General features: G+C 45.7%; 1 protein-coding gene across 2 annotated transcripts in view; it reads right to left on the reverse strand.

The window, feature by feature from the left end:
* Positions 1–635: 635 nt before the first annotated feature.
* RC3H2 (ring finger and CCCH-type domains 2) overlaps positions 636–17,346 on the reverse strand; it is a 36,595-nt gene continuing 19,884 nt past the window's right edge. The window contains exons 8-21 of one of the 2 annotated variants that reach the window (XM_048512530.1): positions 16,915–17,033; positions 16,127–16,239; positions 15,243–15,554; positions 14,652–14,884; positions 10,741–11,168; positions 9,703–9,873; positions 8,925–9,080; positions 7,648–7,861; positions 7,434–7,518; positions 6,578–6,659; positions 5,964–6,098; positions 5,228–5,335; positions 4,214–4,362; positions 636–2,434 (exon numbers count right to left, since the gene is read on the reverse strand). In XM_048512530.1, the coding sequence (XP_048368487.1) occupies positions 2,245–2,434; positions 4,214–4,362; positions 5,228–5,335; positions 5,964–6,098; positions 6,578–6,659; positions 7,434–7,518; positions 7,648–7,861; positions 8,925–9,080; positions 9,703–9,873; positions 10,741–11,168; positions 14,652–14,884; positions 15,243–15,554; positions 16,127–16,239; positions 16,915–17,033 (2,495 nt within the window). In that variant the 3' untranslated portion in view covers positions 636–2,244. The remainder of the gene's footprint in view (positions 2,435–4,213; positions 4,363–5,227; positions 5,336–5,963; positions 6,099–6,577; positions 6,660–7,433; positions 7,519–7,647; positions 7,862–8,924; positions 9,081–9,702; positions 9,874–10,740; positions 11,169–14,651; positions 14,885–15,242; positions 15,555–16,126; positions 16,240–16,914; positions 17,034–17,346) is intronic. The other variant, XM_048512532.1, reaches the window with a different exon arrangement.

Consider the following 17,346-nt stretch of genomic DNA (forward strand, 5'->3'; position numbering starts at 1 on the left):
AATATCCATTTAAGAGAGATAGCAGTTTGCATATATATATACATATACATATATATACACAAATATGTATGTATGTATATATGTGTGCGTGTGTGTATATTTGAAGGTACATAGAGTCTGAATTAAATTGTTCTGGAAGCATTTCAAATAAGCTATATAAATTCATATATACAGAATGGCCCAGCTAGATTGAGAGCACAGCTGTGGCAAATGAACGTGTGACATTCCACATCAAAATCTCTTAACAGTCACAAGGTTAAGGTGAAGTGATACTTCAAGAGAAAAGTCTGAGCAATTTCTAGTCGCCTTGTTTGCGTCACTGTGGTAGTGAGGTGGGGTGGAGAAGATTCTAGAGAAATTAAAAGGATTTAAGAGGTGGCATTTGGTTGTCACTTACAGATAGCTTTTGTATTAAATAAGTAGTCAAGAGCCTCCACAACATTACTGGAATACAGATGTATAGATTTTTTTTAAAAAAAACAACAGTCCTTGAATGTTCAGCTTGTATTCCGTTATATACAACATAATTTTTGCACGACCCTGTGAGTCATGAGAGTTTTTTCAAAAAATCGATCCAAGTTATATCTGCAACCCTCAGGGAAATGCCAGTCCCAACCCACCCACCCCAGCCCCAGAAGAAGTACATGATGGTTATCAAAAAGCTCCATCCCACATCCAGAGCTGCAATCAGAATATCAACAACTCCGTTTCGCTAGTAACATGATAGTCTATTTTTTTTCCTTTAAAGCCATTTGCTAGCAGGAATAGCCCTCGTGTACAGTACACCTGGCAGAAGTTCTGCTTGGCTAAAATATTCCAGTACATTTTTCAGAGTAAACAACTTCACAGAAGTTAATTAACAAACATTTAGAAAAAAAAGAGAGAGAACTGTAAAACTCGTAAAAGATAATTTGTGAAAGAAATTGCAGAGGGCAAACTAGGAGAGGTTATTATTTTTGCCGGAGTCCTCTTGCCCCTCTTAACTCCAGAGCGGCTGCATTTGTTAAACGAGAAAAAAAATGGCTCAAATGCTAACATTGAGGATGATGATATATTATTTTAGTCGATAGTTTCTATCAAATGGTGTTTTTTTTTCTCCTTTCCCAGTCACAACTTCAGAGGACACATGTATTCATTTTTTCCGTATGAGCTCAGCTAAAGCTATATTATTAATAAGTTCAGGGCCTTGTCTGAATAATCAGTAAGGAACCCAACAACCAAAGATTCTCAGTAATACAACATCAGGCGCCTCTAAATAACTGCTAATCAAGTATAGCAACAGCAATACTGTGTTGTCAAGTCAGTGCAAACACAAACATATACAGGGTTTTCGCAGGGAATCCATGAAGCTCTGGATGCCAAGTCACCTGGAGACTGTGCTAAGGGACCTCCGCCTCAGCCCAGCACCCACAGAACGAGCACACTGTGTTATCAAAACGGAACGTAGCAATTCAGCTTACAACTTGGAGCAGTCAAAGACCAAGCACGTAAGCGGAAAGACTCAGGCACTTGGTTTTGCATTCTATAATTTGTACACAGGCAAGGTGATTGATATATGGAAATATCAAGTCCCCAAGCAGAAAGGGAGGGGGGAGGGGTTTGGGAGGAAAATGACGATACAAAGTGAGGCACCGCTGCATATAATGTAGGAGTGCAAAGTGGGGGGAAACACAAAAAACAAAGAACTGTGTCAACCCTGAATTAAAAGTCTTATGGTAAGAAGAACCCCACCCTCTCCCTTTCTCACACACTGTTCCATGCAAAGGTTCCACAGCTGGAGAAACAAGCAGCTGCAAAATTCCTCTCCTGTGAAACACGAATGAGGCAAAATAAGTTAGTTCAAACTTCCTCAAGATGCATTGCCTGAGGATCCTGCTGGCTTAAATACGTGACTCAATTTCCCTCAGGAAGCCATTTTAAAATAAGAATGGCTCAGTCGGTGCCCTGGACTTCTACGAACTCATTAAAAAGCTGCTTTAAGCTCAAGTCAAACAAAGTCCAAATTCTACCACTCATAGGAAGAGAACACCTGATCCTAGCAGAATTGGTGATTTCTTTTTCCTCTTCCAGAACACTATTTTGAGAGGGCCTTGGTGTATCAAAGAGTCCACAGGAAACAGATGACCCCAATAGTATTTTCTTAAAAAAAATATACATTATATAATATAATATTATATATATATATATAAAAGCAAGAGTAGATGCTTCCAAAGCACGGTCAGAAGCTCGAAAGCAGAACATCTCTCAGCTGTTCACCAACTTGCCATTTGCAACTGGCCTTAAAAAGTCATTTTTCCCTTCCACCATGACATGAGCCGTTTTGAGAACGAGGCTGCCCACACCAGTAGACGTTGTAATGGGCAGGGAGCCTGTGCAGGAGGACATTGGCTGACTGAAGCAGGAAGTCACTGGCAGGATTGTTTTTTGCTTCTCCCTGGTTGGGAAGTGGGATGAAGAGAAAGGAGATAAAAAGCAGATTACATTTGTGTATGTGCTGCCCCATGATGCTCCAGGCAGTCCTCTGAGGCATCCAGGAACCACTCTGAGTCTCCACCTGGTGGTGTGTAGTTCTTCTAGATCACCTGACCCTTGGTGGGGCTTCTCTTTTGCTCCTCCTTTGGTATGCTGCCATCAATTGGTCACTTACCTACCAATGCTCCCATTTTCCCTTCTGCATTGCCATTCTAAGGCTCTATCTAGTACCCATTTTTCCCTGCTTACATAGTTACTGGACAGGCAGCCCATTCCTGAAGAGAGGTAGATGGGCAGTAGTTGGGCATAGCGTAGCCCCGCTGCCTTCAAAGAAGAGTGCAGAGATGCTGGGAGCAAGAACACAGATAAGTTGTCCTGATCACTCTGAAAGGCCTCTATAGATTGTGCTACCCTTTCTGTTGGCCTAAGTCTACGAGTCTCCAACTTGTGCTGGAAGAGCACAAGCATGCGGCAGTGTTGGCACCTGGGCATCATGTGGCTGCGTGACTCCCCAGCACCAGCGTAAGTGTCCCTGGGCCAGCGGGGATGCCACTTACAGACTCTAGCAAAGGTGTGAGCTGGCCATTTCACTGTTCCTGGCCATGATGGCCATCAGGGTTTCCAAAACTTTGATGGCTGGCACATGGGCGATGCTTGGAGCAACTGACTTTCCCTCTCCTGCCTGCCTTTTGCTAGAAGAGAGAAAAACTTTTAAAACTAAATATTGGAGGGTGGGTGGGTGTCCCAAGCCCAAATCCCAAAGAGGTATTTCACTACAGTGTGTCTGAACGCTTATATCTCATGCATGATCAAACAAGCACAACTTAAAAGAAAATCCGTTTGAGTTGGCCTGGCTCTCTGGAGAGAGGTAAATCACATAGGCAAGAAGGTGGTTGTTTTATATTAGTAGCATTTTGTGAAACTCCCTTGTTAAATTGAAATATTAATAGCGTTTTGTGAATCTCCCTTGTTAAATTGATTGCCACTCTTTATTTCAACCCACACAATAAATAAACAAAAGTTTCCTTGTTGTGATTAACACACACCCATACCCCGTTCTCCTTCGAGGATGAAATAATAGTTCAGTAAGCTGGAAGCAGAAGCTAGCTAAGCAAGTGTAGACTTGAGTGGCGCTCTCAGCTCAGGCAACTTGGTGTTTGGGTAGCCTGATGATCAAGGGCAGCTGAGCTTAAAGCAAGTTTAAACAAGTATTTCTCTGGGATGCTTCAGCTAGAGGGTACCCAGTTCTTGTTAAGAGTTGGGCTCAGTGGCATGCTGGACCTTTCCTAGTTTCTACGAACCTGTCATCTTTCATTGGACCATCATCCATTTGCAAAAAAGAGCATCACCTCCAAAATAACACAGAGCTTTTCACTTGGGAGGGGAAGGCAATCCAGCCAACGCTGAACCTTTACAAGTCCGAGGGAAAAATGATTGGCAGTTGTTCAGATCTGTCAGTTTTCATACAGGCCCTGCTCCTCCCCAATTAAAATGGGGCCTGTATGGGGCTCTTGAGTCAATATTGTGATATAATCCTCAGCTCTAAAACTACTGTCGATGCTCAGTTCTATTTTCCTTTGGGCTCTCAGCCTGGCCCAGAACAGGCTGAGACACCCCACAGGAGTGGCCTAAGAAGCCCAGCATGCAGTAAAGATACTTTCAGAGCTCAGGGGAGGAAGAGACAGAGGGAGAGAGAGAGCTTTAAAGAGATCAGACACTGTTGGTTTTGTCTAACACTCACAGAATAGTAAGGTCTTCACCTAAGCTGGGCCTCTTCTGCTGCCTGGGCTCCTTCTGGGACTGCTCCAATGAGTGGCCATTCTCCAGAGCTGACCCATTGAACAGATGATCATCTTGATCGCTGATTCCAAGCTGTAGGCTCAAAATCTCCTGAAGTGAGAAGATAGAACATAAAAAGCCAAGAAGATAGAACATAAAAAGTTTGTCCTTGTCAGCCCGCACCCTTTACCCATGAGAGCATCAGATTAAGGTTTCCTGCCTCTTGAAATAAAATTCTGGTAGTACTGAAAAGTACAGAGAAGGGTGCAGTGGAGAGGGGGGAGGACAGTGCTTGGGGAATTAGCCAGACATGCTCTGCAGATCTGATAGGGACCAGAAGCAAACAACAGACAGATGGTATTCACATCATAGGCAAGAGGGTGAGCTGTTATCTGGAAGGTCATTGGTGCAAACCTCACTCTGGTCTTCAACTCACTTGATGGCCTTATGCAACCCACTCTCATTTAGCCTCCACCCACCACAATATGGGGATAAAATACCAGCCTATCTTACAAGGCTGTTTGTAAGGATTATGATGATGATTTATATGAAGCATTTTGAACACAGAGCACTAGAGAAATGCAAAATATCATTATTATAGAGATGAGACAGTGGCATTCTCTGTGGCTGTTCTGAGAAAAAACAGGATCTCCTCTGCTTGGACAGTCAAGGTGTGAGCAGCTTTCTGAAAGCATAAAAAAAACCCCAAAACACCTGCTTTGGCAGCTGGGATCAGGCTGTCATTTTGATTCCATATTTTAACAGCATGGCCACCTGCCCTGAATTCCATCCATAGATGTCAAACTAGTGGCCCTCCAGATGTTATGGACTACAGTTACCATGATGCTGGCAGGGGATGATGGGAACTGTAGTCCATAACATCTGGAGGGCTGCGAGTTTGACACCTGTGCAGGCTTAGACAAGACAGAAGGAAACTACCCCACGTGATGTAAAGCAAAGCGAAAGGATTCCATACTTCCATTTGTTCCACTTGCCCATCTGGTTCATCAGCATCCAGGGCTGAAAGTTCTAACTCGATATCTCGATCTGGCTTTCTGCCTGCATTGTCTTCTGTGTAGTCAGTCTGGGGATAGGATGGTGGGGAAAGAACATACAACACGAAGAAGAAGAGCTTGAATTCATGCCCAGCATTAATCTCCTGGTTTATCTCTCAGCGTTTATCTCCTTTCCCTTCCTCTCGCCACAACAGACCCCTTGTGAGGTGGGTGGGGCTGAGAGAGTTCTGAGAGAGCAGGCTTCACGAGTAGGTGGGGGAAAACAAATCCAATTCACTAGATAAGAGTGGACCGCTAATGTGGAGAAGTGGGGAATCTCCAGATTAGCGTCCACTGCTCTTAGGAACTTAACTGGCTCTTTTTAAAAAACAGGTAGAGATCACACACAGGTGCCACTCAGGACAGGAACCCAGTGTGGAGACAGATGAGCCAACGTGATGCCAGTGCTGAACTAGGACTTGATCTGCTTGGTATGCAGAAGATCCCAGGTTCAATCTTCACCATCTCCAATTAAAAGGATCAGGTGGTAGGTGGTGTGGAACAGCTCTGCCCAAGACCCTGGAGAACGCTGAAAGACCAATTGTCAGACTCAGGAGAAGGCAGCTTCAAGTGTCCAACTGTGGCAACGCAGCAGGTCGCAAACCGTCACAAACTCCCATAAGAAATCAACAGCCCACCAACGCTCCGCATCTTTACCTCTCCATTCCTCAGATCAATCTCTTTGCTTAAAAGGTTCAAGGTGAGGTGGCTGCCTTCATCTAAAGAGCTCCATTTCTGCTGCATGGCCAGAGCATTTGCCTCTCTCTGAAGTAGCAGTGAGTTGCTTTTGGCCTACAGGGAACAGCAAAGAGTAGGAAACTGTGCTGGAAAGTCAGACAAGTTGCAGCTCTTCAGAGAAGAAGAATTTGGATTTATACCCCACTTTTTCTAAACCGTAAGAAGTCTCAAAGCGGTTTACAAACTCATTCCCTTCCTCTCCCCACAACAGACACTTTGTGAGGTAGGCGCGGTTGGGAGAGTTTTAAGAGAACTGTGACTAGCCCAAGGTCACACAGCAGGCTTCATGAGTAGGAGCAGGGACACAAATCCAGTTCACCAGATAAGAGTCTGTTGCTCATGTGGAGGAGTGGGGAAATCAAACACAGTTCTCAAGATTAGAGTCCAGATTAGTGACTTTGGTATGCATGCAGTGTACAGCAAAAGGCTGTGCATGAGAGCCAAATATTTTGTGTCTTCTCCCTGAAATTCCAAACTGCCTAACAAAAATCCAAGATGACAATGCTGAGTATGAAGTTGCAGGAACAAGCTACCTGCTGTAGTTCGATGCTCAGAAGATCTCCAGTGCTGGAATGCCTTCTTGGAGCAGATATATCAGTAACTATGAACCGGTCCCTTGGAAGAGGAAGGGGTAAAGTGTTACAATTTGCATGACATATAAACCAGCACTGAGACTCTGTGTCCCTGCTCTTCCTCCCCACTCCACTCAAAATTAAATAGGGCACTCCTGCTTGATAATTTCATAGCTGGCAGAGAAGAACATCAATATGAACACTCTCCTTAATCAGACGACACAGATATATAATTTATTAAGTGTAGTGGCTAACTGGATGTGTTCCACATCCTAAAGTTTTAAATTTGAATTCCACCTTTGCCACAGACCAATTTGCTGACCTTAGGTAAGTCTCCGACTCCCAGATGCAAGTCTGACCTATTTTACAGGGATGTTGTAAGGATTACAAGAAAATGTGTAGGAAATGCTTTGAACAACAGAAAACAGTATACTAACACTAAGTTTTATTCATGTGAGCTAGTTATAAATGTGCTTGTGCCCAGTTTCTGAATCAAAGGCTGACTTATAATTGCACTGTAATGTTCCTGTGCTTTGAACAGCCCTTCTGATTTTAGCATTAGCCTGCCTTTGCTATGGGAGAATGCATGTACTAAAACACCCCATTCAACGTGCAAAAATTGGCTGAGGAACTGTGGACTCTGTGCCAGCTGCAGTATCTACACACAGTCTGGTATTCCTCATTTCTGTACTATGAATGGGCACAGGGTCAGAGTGGGATATGTGGCCTCTAGGTCCTGCCCCCGAGATAGACAGCCCACAAAAATCAGTCCCGTATCTCTAAAGCGTGCCTGATAGCTGTGATCCCCTTTGCTTACCGTTCTGTAAAGGGTGCAGATGAAGTAGAATCTGAACTATAGGAGCTCCATCTTGAGTCAACAGTGCTGACATAAGGGATATAATCTGTGAGAGATAAAAGAACAAACAGTTATTGGAAGAGAAAATTCCCACCCCTTGCCTCTGCTGTTGTATTTCCAGTCATGCTGGCAACCCCCTCTATACCTGTCCAAGTCTCTAAACCATGGCTTGTACCTGACATGCTGATTGGCTTAGTAGTACTTCCTTGGGAAGCAGTGGCCTGAATGGGGTCTGTTGTGTGGTAACCCGTGCGGGATGACCGAGAGATTGCGCCCCATTTGGAGATGATAGGCCCATCACTAAACGGAATTATGGGGTCTTCTTCCTTGGGCCTTCGTTGGGTTTCAAAGAGATGCACTCGTCTCTTCATGTCACTGCTGTCCAGATCCTGCGCATGCCAGACAGAAAAAGGAAAAGACTTACTGCAGCATTCAATTCCAATCTGGATGCTACATTTTGGAACCTTTCGAACTGAAGTGTAAATTATAACAATATTTATCATTTCTTATCTTGTACCAGAACATTCAAATAATTTCACCTGCACCAGCGCAGAGTGGATTTGTACGTTACAAAGCCCTCATGGCCACTGTGAGGACCTTCAGTCAGATGGCCCTGGGAGCTCTTCTTCTGGGAACTCATTTTTATAGCACATGCAGGACCAATTCAGATCAGGGCGGTGGCACACAAGGAGAAGGTGCAGTTGTTCAATGTGAAAAGGCTCTGGGCTAAATTTTCCCAGTTGAGTAAACAACAGTTGCCTAAAGTGTTTAAGCCTAGAAAAACACTGGGGGAGGGGTAGAGGCTCAAGTACCCTCCCGCTACGTGGGGAACTCCCAGAACATTGCTATGTCCACACAGCAAGAGCTGACGGAAAGAAAATGGCACCAATGCTGGTAGGACCTTCCGATCCAGACAGCATGGTAAAACAGCTTGACTCTTGTTCTTTCTGAAGACAGCATGCTGAGGATGAGGAAAAACCTGGACTATTAAAGGATGATGTCATCCCACCCAGGGACTTGGGTGATGGGTGGAAAATAAATAAATAAATACATAAATGTGAATGCTATCAAAAACTGCAATGCAGATTTGAAGCAAAGGGGAGAGAAGAATATCTCTGTGGAAGCAGCCCATATGTTGACTGGCCACATGGACTTCGTAACAGAAAAATCAGCTCTTAAAAATCCTTGTAATAAAGTACACGGTGCTGTCAAGTCGCAACTGACTTCAAGGCAAAAGATCAGCTGAGACAGTTTTCCATCTGCCTTCCTCAGCACCAGAGCCCCAGACTTCCTTGGTGCCAAAGACTGAACAGGGACCTTTCTACAGGCAAAGCACAGCCCCTGCTGAAGGCCGTGGGCCAGGTTGAAATAAAGTGGATCCAAGAAAGCTCTTCATACTGCATCGCCAGCTGGCTATCAAACACAACAGGATCGGGAGCAAAGCTGCCATACCATGAGTACCGCATTGGAGTTGGCAATGACATCTTTGGGCTCCGATTCGATGGCACTTATGCAAGAGCTGATTGTGCCACAGGACCACGGCGAGTAGTGGGAGAGGTGGTTGTCTTCGTACTTGGTGTTGCTTAAGTCATTTGAACTTTCACAGAACTGCGGGGAACAGAAGACAAAGAAGAGATCTATTCCTTATTATAATGCGAGGCAACCCAATCTCACCAACGGCTGGGTTCCTTTCTGACTGTTTATATATTATGTGGCATTTCACAGCAAGCAAGAAATCTGTTCCAAGGAGTTCACCAAATGGAGGGAGTCCACAAAGGGAGGGGAGATGCAAGGGTTACAAGGGATGAATGTGATAAAATGCAGTTGTGCTAACAATGCATTTCAGTGTGTGTATGTGTGTGGGAAGAAGAAGAAGAGTATGGATTTATACCCCACCTTTCTCTCCTGTAAAGAGACTCAAGGTGGCTTACAAGCTGCCTTCCCTTCCTCTCCCCACAACAGACACCTTGTGAGGTAGGTGGGGCTGAGAGAGTTCTGGGAGAACTGTGCCTAACCCAAGGTCACCCAGCAGGAATGTAGGAGTGCAGAAACACATCTGGTTCATCAGATAAGCCTCTGCCACTCAGGTGGAGGAGTGGGGAATCAAACCCGGTACTCCACACCACGCTGGCTCTCACTTAAGACTTCACACAGATTAAGACTTCACAGAGCTGGGGTTAGAGGAATTGATAGAAGTGCCACCTCCCACCCTGATGCTCCAGTGCCTTACTTCTGTGCTAAAGTCTACGCTGAATAGAGGGGAAGGCGGTGTTGGAGACTGAGTAGCCGTGGGAAGGGCAGAGGACACCAGGGGAGTCTTCTGTGCATGGCACTGGGCCCACTGCTCTGGCTTCCTCCTTAGTGGGTCATCATAAGCAGGCTTCAAGTGGCCACAAGGTTCCTAAAAAAAAAGGTGCCGATCAGCAAAACAAACAAGGAGCAGCCCACATCAGATACAAGCCGTAAGCTTCATTCATTGGCTGGAAATCAGAAAGTAAAGACCACCTCCCCACACCTGCAAAGCCCTAATTTATCCTAATGTCGATCACATCAGAACAAAAGCACCCCCCTCCCCAACGATAGATGGGAAAATGTGATTTTTTAATGTGCAAGACTTCTCCAAAAATGTAACCAAACAGTGCCTTGAAGACTATATGCCAGTCAGGAGCCTATGCTGTAAACACAAGAACTGCCACTGCCCAATTTCTAACCAGAAAGAGATGCTGGCGATTAAGTATGCCTGGAAAACATTGCTGTAACCCGCAACATCTATGCCTAGATATGTGTCAGGACTCAAGCCCGCAGGAGGTCCAAGCTGAGAAGTGAGAGCAGCTAGTGAGAGTTACTTGGTTTCCTGCAGCAGAATCTTTAACCCAAGGGAATCTGCAAACCTCTCAGATAAAGGAAGGGACCGCAGGAAGGCCAGCCTCACCACCAAGGAACATTCTAGAAAGAGGGCAGTGAGACACGGACACACTTTATAGCAAGCCAATCCATCTAGCTTTGACTGGCTGTGTGTCTCCATGTCTCAGGCAGAGAAAGTTATCGTCCAACACCTGTTCTTTTAGATTCTTTTTACTGAAGATGCAGGGGGTCAAACCTACTCTGCCACTGAGCCACAGTCCCACCCCCTTGTGAGCTGGCCACATACCTGACTTGGCCTTCCTTCCCCTCTGCCCTTGAGGATATACACTCAACAATAGGTGAGAATTAGTCATGAGGCTTAGCATGGGAGGACTGAAGCCTCAAAGACCAACACAGCACCTACCCTTGACAAAGGCACAGTCCTTTGCTCAGCTGACAGCTGGCAGGCCATGGAATAGTAACTGTCCAAAGAGTTGTATCTTTCTCGCAAAAAGGTCTGATAGACTGAGGGGTGCACAACATCCATGGGAGGTAAGGAGTTACTCCGAATGATGTCGTCTCGGGGGTACATCTGTGGCCGCCAAATCCTCCGGCTGTCATAGACGGGGGCATACATTCCAGACGGAACAGGAGGGACTGGCCCATATGGCTGTGGTGGTGGAGGCTGGTAAGGAGAGCTCAACCTGTCTCGCGGGGGGAAAGTGCTGTAATGGTCGCTGTAGGGCATGGAAGCAGGTGGAAGTGGGGGCTCTTGAACGTTGCTGGACCGCACAAAGCGAGGGAGGCAGGGACCTACGCCGGCCTGGACCGTTGGTGGTGGTGGGTAGTATCCTAGGAAAAGAGGAGATATTTACAGCTCTCTTACCGTCATCCAGGTTTTCACACATGTCTAAGCTTGCCTATACAAGTAGTAACATCAGGTTACTGAATGGATTATACCTCTTCAGAATGCAGTTGTGTGCATGGTGGTGGTAACAGTGGGGAATCACACTTCAATTGGTGGTAACAGTGGGGAATCACACTTCAATTGGAAAAAAAAATTCTCCCTGTAAGTAAAAGACTAGCACAGTAGGTATCAAGATTGATCTTGGGTGCTATGTGGTTTCTGGGCTGTATGGCCATGTTCTAGCAGCATTCTCTCCTGACATTTCGCCTGCATCTGTGGCTGGCTGGCATCTTCACAGGATCTTCAGAGGATGCCAGCCACAGATGCAGGTGAAACGTCAGGAGAAAATGCCACTGGAACATGGCCATACAGCCCGGAAACCCCACAACATCCCAGTGATTCCGGCCGTGAAAGCCTTTGACAATACAAAGATTGGTCTTGCTTCCTTGTGCTTATTTTCTACTTGCAGGTCTGTTCATTTTAAAGAAAATAATTCAAAAGCAACATACATCCACCCTCAGGCAGTCTGAAATTTAATTCAACAACTTATTCTGTTGGGTGGCTTGACTGGGGACCAGACAGCAACTTTTTGCAGTCCCCAGTTTTAACACAGCTTACTTGGCTGCCTTTGTAAAATCCAGGCATCTGTTTAGTACCAGGTCTAGTGAGAATCTTTCCCTTTTTGACACACCTCCAAAGGAGCAACCAGCATTTTCTTCCAATTATTTTTGAAAGAATAACCTAAAATAAGAGATATGTTCTTAACGGATAAATCCTGCCTATTATCAACAAATAACCAGGCGGAGTGCCACTCATGGTACACACACGTTTCCTGTACAGACTGAATTGTACAGGAGTGAGAGAACAAAAGATGCATGCAGATCAGTACAATTTGCCCCTTGTACAAAACATTTCTTTTTGAGCTGAAATAAGCTACAACTAGAACTCTTCTTAGTCCTTTGGAAAATGAGCAATTATCAACCTGCGGTCAATCTCTCCTTGTTTGGAGCAAGGTGACTAACACCTGTCCAAGTCTCCAGAAACAGAGGTGAAGATCCTGAGCCAGTGCCTTGAGGCTATAGACAATTGGCTGAGGGATGATTAATCCAGATAATATAGAAATGATCCTGGTTGGAAAGGTTGAGTGTTTGCTGCTGATTTACCAGGTCTAGATGGGGTTATGTTTTCTTCAGTAATACAAGTTAAAAGCTTGGGGACTAATCTTGGACCCAGCCTTTGCTAATAGATAAACAGGTCAGTGCTGCTGCTAAGAATCCCTCCTTTCAGTTACATCTTCCTTGCAAGTTAGCCCCTTAGATGCTGCAGACCTATCCATGCTGATCTGCACTATTGTCACCACCACATTAAACTTCTGTAATATGGTCTACATGGGGCTGCCTTTGAAGTTGGCTCAGATACTTCAACTGGTACAAAATGCAGTGGCTGTCAGGAGTCAGCCACTTGGTATGTAAGTGCTGCATCAACTACATTTATTAGCTGTTTGCTTCTGGGCCCAATTCAGAGTGTTGGTAATTACCTTTAGAGCTCTTGACCACCTATAGCCTTCATACTCATTTCCAGGATTACTCCAATGGTCCAGTTACATTCCTCAGACAGCTTTCTCCTTGTGGTGCCTGCTCTTAGGATTGTTTGTACAGCTACTATGAAGACACAGGATTTATGTGGGGTGGGTGAACTCCTCCCGAATGGTGTACCAAAACGGAGACTACTGGTTATATCAATGGCGTGGGGGGGAGGGGGGGAAATGGTGCCCAGGCCCCTGCCCCACTTACCTTAGTTCAGCCAGCTGCAAAGAGCAGCCGACTGAAAAAGCAGCCTGGCTGGGCCCACCAGGCTGCTCTGGGCTGCTACTGGGCCGGGGGGGGGGGGGGGGCAGGGCAAGGGAGAGGGGTATGGGGGTGATTTTCTGCCCCCCACGTGACACCAATGGCGTGTCCCCAGGGCGGGCCCCATGGTAGCTACGTGACTGGGTTACATTTAAGAAGATGTGTAAGTCAGTTTCAGAGGACATTTGAAGGATAGTAAACTGTTTCAGTAGATTTAGCTCTGTGTTGTCGAAGGCTTTCACGGCCGGAATCACTTGGGTTTCTGGGCTGTATGGCCGTGTTCTAGCAGCATTCTCTCCTGACGTTTTGCCTGCATCTGTGGCTGGCATCTTCAGAGGATCCTCTGAAGATACCAGCCACAGATGCAGGCGAAACGTCAGGAGAGGATGCTGCTAGAACACGGCCATACAGCCCGGAAACCATACAGCCCGGAAACCCGGAAATCTCTGTCCATTCTTAAATTGTAGAATATTTTATTTGTTAATGGATTACTATGCTTTAAGTTGCTACAACTTGTTGTTGCATTATTAGGTGCTTTAAGTCCAAAGAAATAAGTCAGGATATACCGTATAAACTCGTGTATAAGCCGACCCGTGTATAAGCTGAGGAACCTAATTTTACTGCCCAAACCTGGGAAAACTTATTGACTTGGGTATAAGCCGAGGGTGGGAAGCCGGGAGGCAGAGGGAGCTCCTTATTTGGGCAGTGACATCAGGGGGAGTCACTGCCCAAATAAGGAGCTCCCTCTGCCTGCCGGCTGGGTTTGACAAAGCCCAGCTAGCCGGCAGGCAGAGGGAGCTCCTTATTTGGGCAGTGACTCCCCGGCTGGGTTTGACAAAGCCCAGCTAGCTGCAGGCAGAGGGAGCTCCTTATTTCGGCAATGACTCCCCCAGATGTCACTGCCCAAATAAGGAGCTCCCTCTGCGGGGTTTGAGGAAGCCCAGCCAGCCAGGGTGCCTCAGGGTTCCCCCTTCACTCTCAACAAGCAGCTTCCCAGCGGCAGGGAGGTTGTCCTGGCCACGCCCCCAGCCTCCTTGTGATGTATAGAAAATGGTGACTCACATATAAGCCGAGGTGGCTTTTCTCAGCCTTTAACCAGGCTGAAAAACTTGGCTTATACGTGAGAATATATAGTAAATATTTTAAATAAGTAAATAATTTTCAAAATTATCAAGAATTTTTATTAAGAGATTTGGGCTTTTAAAATTGTTTTTACACTCTGCTTCTCTCCCCAAGAGAGAATATTTATAATAGTCATTTTATAGGCTGCTAAATGGTTTATGTGGATTTTATGGGTTGATAATTTTAATCTGTTTTTTAATAATTTAATTATGTTTTATATTGAGAATCACCTCAAGCAAAGTTTCTGGAGAGGCAGCACATAAACATTAACAAGCAAGTATTTCCTGTTCAAGTAAAAACAACAACTGGAGAGCAGTAGTAAAAACAGATTAACACACTAAAAGCAGCATAACGAAAAGCAGTTGTCCAACCCAGTTGTCCACATCACTAATTACTGCTATAATTATCTGTGTGTCCATTTCTAGGCACCTCTTGCCTCCCTCTGCACCTGCTTCTCACCTGCTTGTGGGTACTGTGGGGTTTCATAGGACAGATGGGCCCGAGGATCTTGAAAATACTGTAGGTTGTCAGAGCGTGGAGGGTAGATAGGCACTCTTGGTGCAAATGGGCTGGACTTGGGCGGCACAGAGCCCATCTCTGTGCCAACAGGAAGTGGAGGAGGAGGAGGAGGTGGGCCCGCTGAGGCAGCTGCTGCCTGACTGACAGGAGTCTTTGGAGGAGAACCAATTTTACTAAAAAAAAATTGCGGGGGAAGAAAATGTAAGGTCATGTTAGAATTATGCAATTAATGTTAGCTAAATGAAATGCATTAGTTCATCAATTCTGTATATGAACCAAGACAATGTTATAAAGGTTAAAAAAGTGCTTCCTTTGATTTTTTTTTAATCCTGCACACAAGCGTCACAGGAAGCACCATCTCAGAACAGACAAACTCCCTGCAGCGGGGGGAGGTACACATTCCTGTTCTAACATGTGCTTTGTTTTCCGCCTGAACACAGCTTGATTGACCTGCTGGGAGTCATCTGGAACCATTTGCTCTGTAAACACCTATGATGCACCATAAGCACATTTCTGACACTTAACATATACCTTTCAAGGAGGTGATCTGTTGGAGATCCAGAGACATTTTGAGTGCTGGTTCCAGCCTTCCCTGCTTTTTTCACATTCTCCAGAGCCCGCATGGCAGAGGTGTCAGTGCACCGCGGAATGAGCTGTGGCAGGCCACTCTCCAGGCTTGTGATTCCGTTGGTGCTAGGGGCTACCTTCCCTGCTGATTCTGCACTTCCTATGATGGAAATGACACTGCCTGCTGTGGTGGCAACCGTACTGGTTACATTGGCTTTGCTTAGCAGCGGGAAGGTCCTTACCGTGGCACTCATCTTCTTGTTTCTCAGTCGATACCTACAGTTTCAGAAAGCAAAAAGAGATCTCCCTGGGCAGCTGAACTGGAGAAAATCATTTGCAAGCAAGAGGAAGAGATCTAGCTTCCTCTAGAAGCAGTCAAATTAAACGATTTGGACAGTAGGAGAGAAGGTGGCAATTTGAAAAAGACTGCAAAAATCCAATTCTAGTCTGTGTTAGAGTTCTTGGATTTTGGGGAGCTACTGTTTGAAGGGTGGAAACAGACAACTTTTAAAAAGACAGCTGAACATGATGAGAGTGCCTTCCTTCACACCTGTGAGGCATCTATTTTTTTCTCAATTATCTCCTCAAGTCAAATGGGTTTTCGAAACAGCCTGCCAAAACTATTGATCAGAAGCTACCACCCCAAGGAAAAGCTTAATACCACCACAGCCTAGGCTGTATTACCTTACTAGTTGCCATACAACATGCAAGCAACTCAGTGCAAAAGATACAGGTGCTAAGAACACCTCTGCTTACAGGGAAGATCTTTGGTTTGTTAAGAGAACCCTGTGAAGATCAGGAATCCATGGAAAGTGAAAACGAACAGCAGCTTTCCTTCCACTACTTACTTTTCCAGCTCTTCCTGAGAGTGAGCAAATGTGCAGTTTGTTCCACGCGGACACCCGCCTTGTTGTCGCAGATCCCGGCACATGCTGGTTTTGTATTTGCTATTTGGTTGTGGCTTTCAAGACAGTGAGGAGAAAAAGAGATTGTTGGCTACATGCAATCTGGAATGCACCCACCTGTGTTCCTACTCATTCCACTGATTTAAACAGGCCCAGGTATTCTCTTGTAGATTATTCAGTGGAATTCACTGTTCCCTCCCTACCCAGCTTCCCTGAGGAAGTGATGGTATGCCAGATGTTGGAGGGCCTGAGTGCCTGGGAAACGCTCGAGTACGGTGGCACACCGCCGGAAAAGGGTCTCTCACATTCCCCCGACTGACCTCTCCTTCCAAAGGTGGTTTCGAAGAAAACTGCTGACATTGCAGACTCTCTGGCCCCAATATGTGTCTGTGCAAATACTTAATTCTCTACTCTAACCCCCGTGCTCTTTGCTCTCTCCATTGTATCGCGTTTCCCCCACCTGCATGCCCTGTTTGATTTTCCACCTGTAACTCTCAATAAAAGGGCTGGGAGGGAAACAGTACGGCAGAGTTGCCCCCTGCTTCTCTCACTGGCCGAAAAGACATGCTGCCTCAGTTGCTGTAAGACAGCAGCCATATGCACATGCATCTATCTCCCTGAAGGAGTCAGTGTTTCCTCCATCATCTACTAACAAGACAGCACAAGGACAGCTTTCACGTAAACTCCACAAACACCACAGGACAACCTGTGGCGAGCACTGAAGTAATCACCTGTGGTGTTTCATGGCCTTTCCGACTGTAGTTCTGAATGAAGTCCACCAGGCCGTGGACTACCGTCTTCACAGCCACCATGGCATTCTCCAGCTGTTCCCATGTTGGAGATGCTGCATCTGGAAGATTAGGGAAAGGGAGGGAGAAAAGGCAAATCAATATTCCATGGATTTCAATAGTCAAAACAAACGCTGCAATCAACTGAGCTGAATTCTTTTTGGAAAATGTGCAAAAACCCTAAAGTTTTGAGTAAAAATATGTGTTTTGGCCTGATGTCAAAAAAAGGAAAGCAGGTTCTCAGTAAGCCTGAAGAGGAAGTACATCCCAAAGGCAAGATACCACCACAGAAAATGCTCCTTCAGTAGCTGCCACCTGCCTCCTGAAGCTGCCACCTGCCACCCCTCTGAAAATGGGGCACAAAGAGCAGGAGGT

This window comes from Sphaerodactylus townsendi, linkage group LG12 (assembly GCF_021028975.2).
Source record: "Sphaerodactylus townsendi isolate TG3544 linkage group LG12, MPM_Stown_v2.3, whole genome shotgun sequence".
NCBI classification, from domain to species: Eukaryota; Metazoa; Chordata; class Lepidosauria; order Squamata; family Sphaerodactylidae; genus Sphaerodactylus; species Sphaerodactylus townsendi.